Source organism: Sander vitreus, chromosome 12 (genome assembly GCF_031162955.1).
Source record: "Sander vitreus isolate 19-12246 chromosome 12, sanVit1, whole genome shotgun sequence".
Classification (NCBI taxonomy): Eukaryota; Metazoa; Chordata; class Actinopteri; order Perciformes; family Percidae; genus Sander; species Sander vitreus.
The window spans coordinates 3,171,072-3,183,518 of record NC_135866.1 but is presented as its reverse complement, the minus strand read 5'-3'; the positions used below and the strand labels follow the sequence as shown (position 1 = coordinate 3,183,518).

At 37.2% G+C, this 12,447-nt stretch overlaps 1 protein-coding gene across 1 annotated transcript; it reads right to left on the bottom strand.

The window, feature by feature from the left end:
* Positions 1-363: 363 nt before the first annotated feature.
* LOC144526639 (uncharacterized) lies at positions 364-7,346 on the bottom strand. The gene is made up of 3 exons (XM_078264238.1): positions 7,188-7,346; positions 611-1,233; positions 364-526 (listed from the first exon to the last, which is right to left on the bottom strand). Exons 1-3 carry the CDS (start codon positions 7,344-7,346, stop codon positions 364-366), a joined length of 945 nt encoding a protein of 314 aa, XP_078120364.1.
* Between the last annotated feature and the right edge of the window lie 5,101 nt (positions 7,347-12,447).

Genomic DNA, 12,447 nt, shown 5'->3' with positions numbered 1-12,447 from the left:
TTAAGAATCTTTTTACAACTTGTAAATTTTTATTTGTACTTTTTTAAAATATTGAATATATATTTGTTCAAATTAAAGCCGGCAAATCAGTTTAGCATCGGCTATTACAAAAAATTCCATACAATGTTAGTATTATTCATCTTTTTTAAAGACATTCATATTAATTAGAACTGTTGCCACTTTTCCTACAACCTCACCTTCTTCTTACACATTGAAGCCTGCAATTCAATGTAGTGACAGCTTTTCAGAAAACCTTAAAATATTCTACTTTTGTATAATACATTTTTGGTGTTAGTTTTAGACATTTTACTAATTTAAACCATTCAAAAGAAGGATTAAGCTTGGCTTGGCTCTGAAACATGTTCATAACGAGGCAGTGTGAATGCGCTGGTGTCTTTTAAGGCTACTACTCTGAGAAAAACTTTTCCCACATTGTTCACACCAGTACGGCTTCTCTCCAGTGTGAACACGTCGGTGGCTTTCTAGGTTACCACTCCTAGAAAAGGTTTTACCACATAAATCACAGCTGTAAGGTTTATCTCCAGTGTGAATACGTTGATGTATTTTAAGTTGGCCACTCTGAGTAAATGTTTCCCCACATTGTTCACACCAGTAGGGCTTCTCTCCAGTGTGAATGCGTTGATGTATTTTTAGGGTACTCTGTCGTGTAAAAGCTGCCCCACATTGATCACAGCTGTACAGCTTCTCTCCAGTGTGAATGCATTGATGTTTTTTTAGGGTACTCTGTAGTGTGAAAGCTGCCCCACATTGATCACAGCTGTACGACTTCTCTCCAGTGTGAATGCGTTGATGGTTTTTTAGGGTACCCTGTAGTGTGAAAGCTGCCCCACATTGATCACAGCTGTAAGACTTTTCTTCAGTGTGGATGCGTTGGTGTCTTTTTAGGTTACCCTGTAGTGTGAAAGCTGCCCCACATCGATTACAGCTGTACGGCTTTTCTCCAGTGTGAATTCGTTGATGGTTTTTTAGGTTACCCTGAAGTGTGAAAGCTGCCCCACATCGATCACAGCTGTACGGGTTTTCTCCAGTGTGGATGCGTTGATGGTTTTTTAGGGTACTCTGTAGTGTGAAAGCTGCCCCACATTGATCACAGCTGTATGGCTTCTCTCCAGTGTGAACTCTCTGATGAATCTTTAAATATCCAGATGTTGTGAAGGATTTGTTACAGTGTTGACAGCTATAACGTTTGGGTCCCTCTCCTCCTCTCCATTTCTATAGCAACAGACAAACAGAGAGAGAGAGAGTTAGTAAAAAACCTTCTTTTAACCCTAGACTTGCTCTCACTCACACAATTTTCACTCTTCATGTAAAACTTTACAGCAGCCATCGTCAACTAGCGGCCCGTGCGCCACATCCTGCCTGCCAAAGCTTTCAGTCCAGCCCGCAAAACAATAATGATTTCAGAAAATGTCAAGAAGTAAATGCATTCTGGTATTTACCATTTTGCCCCCCCCCCCCCTATAATTGCATCTCTATTCACATTCAGATTATTTTCCGTATTGCGGATCTAAAGTTAAGTCACACTTAACTGGATAACACCCAGGTAAACCAGACAAAATGCCATGCAGCTTCAACTACAATTCATCTGGATACAAGCGTTTCATTTTGGAAGATAGATGATAATAGGGAGTTACAATAGTCCAGCCTGGAAGTAACAAATGCATGGACTAGTTTTTCAGCATCGTTTTGAGACAGGATGTTCCTAATTTTGGCAGTGTTACGAAGATGAAAAAAGGCTGTTCTTGAGGTTTGTTTTAAGTGGGCGTTAAAGGATATATCATGATCAAAAATAACTCCTAGATTTAAAAAAATCCTAGATTTAGTGTCATGTAATGTCGACAGTCCTGATTACCTGTTAGCCACTTCTTTAAGTTAAATTTAAAAGAAACGTATGTTTTAAAAATTTTAATGTGAGTTGGAATAAGGTTCCATTCACGAGCAGCGCTGACTGAAAAAGCTGTTTGACCGAATGCACTTTTCCTCAACGGGACAATGCAGTCACCTCTTGCTGCACTCCTTGTAGATCTGTAAGTGTTTGGTACTGTGTTTACAAACTGGCTCAATACATGAGGAGCCAGTCCATGTAGAATTTTGTACATGAGACGGAGATCTGTATATCTAATAACATTTTCGAAACTTAAAAGATTGTATTTTTTTTAAAAACATGACAATTATGATAATATATGGGTTTCCTGTCAAGTACTTTAAGAGGTTTTTTTGTTATATAGGAAGAGTAGTGGTCTGAGAGAAGTGCTGCTTGCTTGTGACCAGGTTGTCAAACAGTAGGTGATATTGGATAAAATCATTGAGTGCATAAACATCATTGCAGCCCTTGTTGACATGCAATTGCGGACATGTCTAAAGTTTCCCAGGTTGAACTTAATGCGATTACAAACCTTCTTAATATGTGATTTAAAATTAAGATTGTTATCAATGTATAATCCAAGGTATTTAAAATTTGAGACGACTTGTAGTCTCTCCCCTGCTTGACTACATCCGGTTCTGCACAGCGACTTTTAGATTTACTAAAAAACATACATACAGTTTTGGATACATTCAGTTGAAGGCAATTGTGATTTAGCCATTCTGTTATCTGTTGATTGAGTTAGTTAGCAGATCAGCAGCTTGAGCTGCATTGTCAGCATGTACAAATATTACTGTGTCATCTGCATACATTTGGGTGTTGGCATTAAGACAAACATTTGGTAGGTCATTTACATACAAAGAAAATAAAAGTGGACCCAAGATTGAGCCCTGCGGGACACCTGCAGACATGGAAATAACATCTGATTGATGATTCCTAACTCTAACAAACTGAGAAGTTAAATGTTTGTAATTTCGATAGAAGAACTTCATGATTAATACTATCAAAGGCTTTTTTTTTTAAATCTAGAAAAACAGCACCAACAACCCCTCCTCGATCCAACAGTGACTTGACTTTTTCAACGAAATAGCAATTGGCTGTTTCTGTTGAATGATTAATACGGAAGCCGAATTGATTTGGATGTAAAGGATTGGAACTGGTATTTCAATAATTTGTCATTTGTTCAGAGACAAGTTTTTCAGCCACCTTGGAAAACACCGGCAGGATACTAATGGGTCTGTAGTTGCAGATGGACAAGCGATCACCTCCTTTAAATACAGGAAAGACTGCAGCTAATTTCCACACATTTGGGAACAATCCTTGAGCAAATGAAAGGTAAACAATTTTCGTCATGGGGTAGACTAATGATTCAGAAAGGTCTTTCAACATAATAGTGTTCATACCAATGACGTCTTTCGCTCAAGATGGCCTCAGAGATCGAATCACTCTCATAACATTTGCCTCAGTGATATATTCTATATTAAATGCTGGTTCTGTCTGTCTGACTTGGCAAGGAGAATTTCTACTGAATCAATGAAATGATTATTGAGAGCGTCAGCTACTTCAGCTGGCTTGTTTATTAATTTTCCACTAACAACTAGTTCAAGTGATTTGGCATTGTTAACAGTATGCCCCATTAGTTTTCTTAAGTGGCTCCAAATAATTTTAGTATTACTTCCTGCTTTTTTAATTATGGTCAAAAAGAAGTTTGCTTTGGCCATCCTTATCTCTTTGACTATCCTATTCCGTAGCATAGTGAAAGTATGTCTATCTCTGCTTGCTCTAGATTTAATGGCAGATTTTAAAGCCATATCCCGTTTTTTCATTAGATTTAAGATTTCTGTGGTTATCCAAGGAATGGTGTTCTTTTTTTTCCTATGTCGTTGTCTGCATGTGAAATCATTAATTGATCTCTTCAGTTGTTGTGTAACTCTTTGACTGTCTTCTCCCAAAGATTTTCCTACAAGTACGTTCTCCCAGTTGATGCTCTGAACAGCACTTATAAACTGATCCTGCATATTTTTCAGAATATTTAAAAATTCCTGTTCTTGGACAAGCGGAGTGAAACGCTTGTTATTTAGCTTCCTGGCTATCAGGATCATATTATGGTCAGATAGTCCAGTCAGCATATTAAAGGATTTGACAATTCGCTTTGGCCTATTGTTAAATATTAGATCTATTTGTGTTCTTGTAGAATTTGTTACTCTGGTAGGCCCATTTATCAACTTTGTAAGTTCGCAATCGTCAGTAATATGTTTTAATGTTTTCCTTGACGATTTGTCTTCCCAATTGATGTTGAAGTCTCCCATAATAATCACCTCCTTATTAAAATTACATTCCTTTAGCACTTTTTCAAAATGTTCATAAAATATATTCTTAGAAGATGGAGGGTGATAGAGTGTAATAAGTGAGAAGGACATAGATGGAGATAAAGTTATGTTAAGTCCAATACACTCCAACTCATTACATGACCACTGTACCTCATGACACTGAAAATGATCTTTCACAAAGATTAAGACTCCACCTCCTTTTGAACCCACTCTATCCTTTTTATGAACCTTATAACCAGGAACATGTAAAGCTGATGATGGTGAATTTCCGTTAAGCCAAGTCTCCGTTAAACACAAGAAATCCAAGTTGGAGTCTAATAAAAGCTGGTGGATTTGATCACTTTTAGATTTAAAACTTCTTATGTTTAGGTGCCCTCCAAAAATACCCCTTTGATTTGGGGTCCCAGATTATTCTTGAGTGATTGACGGTCTGGAATATGTTCAATTTCCTGTTTTTTGCCATTGCGACATTTAGAATTTTTTACTTTTTTACAGTGCATGCCGTTTGATCCGGTGACGGCTTGGATGGATTTGTTGATAGTTCCGTAGTCGGTGTGGATGGATTTATTGATAGTTCAGAGTTTCTATATGAATAACTCCCTCTTAAACTGGAGTGTTTTGTCACCTTTGTTTTTTGAAAACGGAGAACAGTTAGATCTAGAATTTGGTGATTCTGGGATGCATCTGTTGGACGTAGTCTCTGCTGGAATCCCCACGTGGCACATCGCTAGTCACGCCGCCGGTCTGCCGGTGCTCCCCTCAGGTGCGACCCCGGCGAATCAATCGGCTCCCCCGCGAGACAGGCCTCAGGAACACAGGCAACCCGAACCCAGCGGTGCCCACGGAGCAGAGATGACGATCAAGGTTAGTTTGTTGGATCTGTTCAATCTGTGATTGTTTACAAAAAAGAGTGCGTACCTGTGAAACAGCAGTGTCGCGTTTTATGTCGGCGGTATTTGCTTAAAATCAATCCATAAAATGAAAGCGCTACTGTCGCACCTGTCCTGCCAGTAGGCCTACCTGACACACATGCCGCCATCTTCCAAAACTATATCAACTATATCCTAAGTGGAGTAAGTGGAGTGAATGAGTGAAAAGTCAATACTTATCAATACCCACCTACCTCTTCTACAGGCACACACATGTAGAAAGCGATTTTTCAATCTGCTCTGTCATTTTTACCTGACAAGCATTTTCCACCAATCGGACACTGCATACTACAACATTTCCCAGACTTTAACCATCACTCCTCAGTGAACTGCCTCCTAGTCTGAGATCATTTTCTAGTTAAAGAGCCAGTTATTATTATGTTTTTCAGGAGTTTGCTCACACTAATTCATGTAAAAAAATATAGCATGAATTTAGTAAGAAAGTGAAAATATCAAACAAGAATATGCATATTAGGTATAAATACATTTTATTTTGCTTTATTTGAAAAATGTAGTTGATGACCCCTGCTATAGGGCATCGTCAGTTAGCGTCCACTAAAAGTGCTGTTTTTGCCGCTTACAGACTCAGATTATTATTCTAAGTGTCTGATAACATTATGGAAAGGATCCCTGCAGAGATAGACCTTTTTGTTAAAGAGTAAGTCATTTTTTAACCATAAAAACATCCGTTAAAGCCACCTGGATTAAGCCTGGTGGATTAACCGCTAAAACAACAGCGTTAAACATAAAGGTCGACCTCCTTTCCATAATGTTGTCAGACACTTAGAATATTAATCTGAGCCTGTCAGTGGCAAAACAAGCGTTTGTGAATGTAAATACACGCTGGACAATTGCCCTATTAACCAACATTGTAGCTTGTTTTGCTGACTGCCAACTGCAGCGAACTCACATACTGGACAAATGTCAGAAATTGTTGTTTCCATTAGTGACTTAGACACAGAAACATGGGAAAATAGGGTCCAAGTTAAAAAACTAAAAACAAAGTTACCATTTAACGTGTTGGCTACGTGTAAAACATTAATGTGTTAACAACATGAAGACATCCGTTGTTAAAACGCTTTCCATATTGGTGTTTACATTTTTCATCAGATTTCTATGAGTCATTTTTATATTGACGGGTTTATGGTCTAAAGTTTACTCTCCAGTTAAAGGTAGGGTTGGTAAAATTTTTCAATACATTTTTTTCAAATGGTTTTTACACCCCAACAGCTATAAATAACTTATGGGCTCTCAAAAAAAATTGCATAAAAAGATCCATCATCTGTAGCTGCTGTAATCCTGTAAAAACTCTGACCAATCAAAACGTTCAGGTTGGATGTTGTGATTGGTCGGTTTCCAATGAGTTATCAATGTTATTGCTTCTAAATATAAATAGCCAGTCTGACTAATCAATAACAGAATGCTGGGATATGAGTGATGCTTTTGAAAGGAAAGTAAAGTTAACTAAGTCATTTTCTATATCAGTACCGACGTACCCTAGTGTGAGTTAATATTAGAGCTATAGCTAACAGTATGACTAATGTTTTATATACGATTTAAAGCTAACAACCTTAGAGCAAACTAAACTGTACTTTACACCATAATAAAACGAAAAATAAAATTACTTTTGGCATGTTTATAAGAACGTGATCACACATTCCATCATAAAACTCCACAGTGTGGAACATTAACCATTCATACATATGGCATAAGGTTATTTATTATTCACCATAAGGCCACTTTGAATGAATTACGCTAACGTTAAACAGTTTGTGGCATAAGAACAGTCTGTGGGAATAAGCCACTCACTATGGTAGCGAAGCCAACAATAGCCATGTTAGCTCATGTTAACTCTAATATTTTGGGTACATCTGCAAGAATATATATAATTTCCTAACTGTTTGTCACTTAGCGTTGCCTAACGTACCACATCCACCTGCTGTTAAACGGTGTGCCGATGGAACACAACCTGCACAGGTCGGTGTAGTGAGCGGCCAGTGCCACCAGGGGATCGGCATATGCCTATGTACCATAGTGGCTGACCATCAGCCACTTTTCGATCTCGGCGGTACTGTTCTTTAGAGTGGTTGTTGTGTTCTGAACACCGACCTGAACATCGCTGGTATCAGAGTCCGAGTCTGCTGCTTTTCTTCTGGGGACCTTGTTGCTCCGCTGCTCCGGGTTCTGGTTGTCCTCCTCCATTCCGCTCTTGTCCTGAAATCCAGCAGCTCTCAACTGTGACTGCTGGACTAACTCTGGATTCTGTTCACCACAAATCAAAGCAGACAGCAATATTCAGGAGCTGCTGTCTCCTCTCGTTTTCCTCACATCCACACACAACAACAAAAAAAACAGCAATAAAAGCTGTTAGGATAACTATCAAAGAATTGACACAGTCACTGGAGTCTTCTTCAAAGCTAGTTTACTTGCAGCAAAGAATCAATTACATCCACCTCATGAGTCCAGAAATTGACTGCCGATCACCCTCAGCAGCTGATTTTTAAAAGCAGGTTACACCCATGGTTGCATAAAACACAAAGGCAGCAAACACATTCTTATCTGGGCACATCATGCGCTTCGCCCACAGGCGCTTTCTGTTCTTGCAAGATCACTCAGTCCTTTATCTGTTATACACAGATAAAGTTGAATTTAATTCAACAGTTTAACACACTAGCATAATAGTTTCTAAAATTACACACAAGCAAAATTTTTCTAACAAAACCCCCTGTCATTTTGTCATGTAACTGCTTTAATATGAAGCGGAAAAATCAGGCAAATCTTCATCAGCACTAACATAACATGACTCCTATAGCTAACATGAAATGTAAAATGAAGCAGATTGTAGATGAGACTTAGTGGTTCAGGTATAATAGCCGTCGCAGCGGTGTGTTGATCAGACAGAACTTCCCTTTCTCCAGTTTAATTAACAGTTATGGGTGGGTGTGTGGTCTACAAGGAAACATACAAACCACAGAAAACAATTATACATAGAATAAGGCTGCCATTAATAACACTAAATGGCTTATACAGTAGCTTACAGAGAATAGCACATTCATATCAATAAAAGACTATGCTATATTACTCTTGTGCACATTCAGTGTGACAATACGACTAATAAACTACACTTATACTCAAACAGACTCATACACATCCAGTAATGCGTTGTGTATCCCTAAATACACAGTTGTATATATTTCGGATATAATAAACATTAAACACATTAAACTGAATGAAACACAGAAATTAATCTAGACATAAAATAGCTGTGCACGTTAATAACTGAAAAAAGGAGTCACTTAAATGAAGAAAGTGCAAATACCCTTTTGCAACATTTCAGTAAGGCATCTACCACAATATATATGAGCTATAAACTGTAACATTTTAACACAACCGGTTAGGATTGCATTATCTTGAACAACCTTAGCTCAACAACTTAAGGCTTTCTGGTAAACAGTCATATAAATACACACATAAGGCAAATACAGGGCTGCCAACTCTCACGTATTGGCCGTGAGACACGTGCATTTGAATGGTTTCACACCCCCGGTTTCTCACACTGAAGTGTGTTGAAAAAGTGTTGAAACGGCGATCAGTGCCGGTCGCAAATTTATGAATCCCACTATGGCCACGCCAAGACCCGCCCTACGAAGCAGCTTGATTGGTTGGGGCATTTGACCTTGAGTGGTTGAGGTTAGGATAGTCGATTGGTCAGGGGATAGGACCTGTACAAATGGGGTTACGTTACCTTGCGTAAGCATGGACGCCTGGCCAATAAATGCTATTGAAGGGCGGGTCTTTTTCTCACATTTGCGATGCGACTTCACCAGCCATCCCTCGCATTTCCCGCATTTCAGGTATGTATGCTTTGAGTATTTATTGAGTATATTTATTGAGAATATGCTTGAGTATTTATGCTCTTAAACTTTAAATAACATTTGCTTATTCGCTTTGTGTGAGTTGTTATAATGACCTAGCTCACCTAAGTGGCGTGCTACCACTACCAACGTCCTTTTAGTCAAGTCCATCCACCTCGACGGCCATATTGCAGCAGAGTTAATTGCTAATATGAATTAACCCCACACATTTCTATGGGAGATTATTTGAGTGCTGTGTCTAGTCATTAGAAAGTCTCTGCAACTAGTGCTAGTGTTTTCGAGTACACAGGAGAAGTCTGCATGGGATACATTTGAATAAATCTGCACTATATCAGTTACAGCATGCCTTTTTCTGAAGCACAAATAAACTTCTTCAGAAAAAGACATGCTGTAACAGAAAAAGGATTGCTGTAATTGATAAATTAGTGTAGATGCCCAGGTCAAAAAGTAGTATGCTTTAGTGTCTTAGAAATATGCATTAAGTATACAAAAGTCATTACAAGTATACTTTTACTTTTTGTGCTTAATTTAAAGTATCTTTAACATGTACTTCGAAAAAGTGTACTTCAAAATAGATGCCATTAAGTTCAACTTGTGTTGTATGTACTAAAAATAAATTACGAATTTTATAATACTTACAGTGGTATTTCAGTGTATTTATAAAGAGTGCAAATACTTGTAGTGGTAATATACTGTACTTATGAAAAGTATAATTATTTTCAAGTCATTTGTAATACACTATTAATAAGCTTTATTAAAGTGTGCTTTCATTTCACTTTTTAGAAGTGTATTTAAGTATACTTTCAAAAAGTATAACTATTGAACTTCAATATTAGTTTATTTTAAATGATATTTAAGGTTATTTTTTAAAAGTATACTGTATTGCAAATACTTATATTGCTAATTTATGTACTTCTGAAATTCATTTAGCTAAAAGTCTATTGTAGTATACTCACATAAAGAGCACTTTTTTCCAAGTGTCCTTTAATTCACTTCAAAAGCACGTACTAAATCTCAAATACTTATTGTAGTTTTTAGTATACATATAATAAATGTACTTTATCTGCATGCTTGCATATAATGTTATTAGTACATTTATATAATGGTTTAATAAAGTGCTTTAACGTTGCAATTCAAAGAACTTTGTTTCCACCACTGGGAAGTGTATATGTCTGGACTGTTACATATAAATACACAAAGACTTGCTTGACAGAAAGATCATTTTATGTATGCCAGGTTCAGAACAGTTCTTAAAAGTTGTGATACATCCCACTCAACATGACAGTCTAGGTGCAATGTACTTTACAAGTCAACCTACTAGGAATTTTTACATTAAAAGTATCATCTGGTACCACATTTCATCAGACTTCAACCCAGGACTGGTTGGCAGTTCTCTGGATGTATGGCATACACCTTGTTGCACTCAGACACTTCATACATAAAGCTTGATGCAATGTTACAAAGTACGGTGTCTCTGCACAGCTTCCTTCCAGACTTCAAAAGTTGCTTGACCAAAACACAGTGAATTACACCAGAAACTACCAAGCTCAGAATTTTGATTAGTGTTCCATTCTGCAACTCTACAATGGAGTTGTTTCTTTTCTGACGGTGGCTGCTGGTGTAAGAGTGATACAGTATTTCATTCACAATGAAATGGTTGTAGTTGTTGTTGAAAATTTCTTTATTAGGAGTAACCCCTTGAGATGCACCATCTCGTTTTCAAGGGGGTCCTTAACAATAATTGAATGTACAGTACAATAATTGGACACAACAGTTAACAAAACAGAAACAGACAAGCAAAAAAAAAAAAGAAAAAAAAAAGATAATCAGTCAGTCATAATCAAGTTTGTGACCAAGCAAGAATGAAACTGGATACTACTCATAATATTAGAAAAGGTGTTATGGTGTTGTAGTGGATTAAGGACAGGTACAGTTGGTACTGTAATAGGAAAACAGGGCTTTTTAAAGGATGGAAAAGATAAAATGGACCAAATATTTACAGGTAGATTATTCCAATCTGAGGGGGCTTTAAACCTAAAGGCTTTCTTAGCTGTTGAGAAACGTACAGCAGAAAAAGAAAAAAAAAGTTGTGTTGAGTGTCTCAAGTAGTAGGTAGAGGAAAAGAGTACCATAAGCTGTTTAAGATAGCTAGGGTAATTGCAATGTATACATTTGTAAATAAACAGCAACCAATGCTGATGTCTTCTTATTGAGGGTGATGGAAGAGCAAGTTTTTCATACATAATACAATGATGAGTAGTAAAAGGACATCCAAGAACAAATCTACAGATTCTACTGTAAGCAACATTGAGAGGGAGCAGATTAGTGCTGGGTGCAACCTGATATACAACATCAGCATAGTCCATAATTGGTAAGATAAGTTGTTGCACAAGTTTCTTTCTAACAGTAAGAGAAAAAACATTTTCTGGATCGGTAGAGAACACCAATACCAAAATTGATTCTTTTTAAGATATAATCAATATGATACTTAAATGAGAGCTCAGAGTCTAGCCAAAGTCCGAGGTATTTGGTGTGTTCAGCTTTTTGCAGTGAACTACCATCAGAACATGTAATTACACGTGTGACCTTTTAATTTGGATTTGATGGGCTGTGGAGTTCCAAAAATCATAATGTGAGATTTGGTTTTGTTAAGTAATAATTTATTTCTTATGAGCCAATGTTGTAGGTTATCAAAGTCAGACTGCAGAGCTGATTCGATTTGTAATAAATTAGTTTTGGAAGTGTATAATACTGTATCATCTGCATAAAGCTGAACACAACATTCAGAGCAGATTGATGGAAGGTCATTAACAAAAATAGAAAAGAGAAGTGGACCAAGAGTTGAACCTTGAGGGACACCTCGTTGCTGAATTAATATATCGCATTTGCATCCTTGTATCATTACACATTGTTTTCTGTTATGGAGATAAGAATTGAACCAGAGTAATGCGTTGCGTGACAGACCAGCAGAGAACAATTTATCCAAGAGCAAGTAATGATCAACTAAGTTGAATGCTTTTGTTAAATCAATAAAAATTTCACCAGTTAGTTGACTGCTATTAGATGCAGAGAAAATATCATTTGTAAGCTTTAATAGTGCAGTGGTTGTGGAATGATTTGATCGAAAGCCAGATTGAAACGGCGATAAGATATTGCACTTATCTAGATAATGGGACAGTTGATTATAAAAATTTTTTAGAAAACTTTTGCAATAGAACAGATGATTGAAATTGGTCGATAATTATTGGGCTCAAGAACATCACCGCCTTTATGAAGTGGAGTGATACGGGAACATTTCCATATGGCAGGTATTTCACATGTGGATAAAGACATATTAAAGAGATCACATAGCGGCTACATAATGATATGAGCTGATAATTTGAGAAATCTGGTTTCAATACCATCCAACCCAGGACCACTGCTCATTT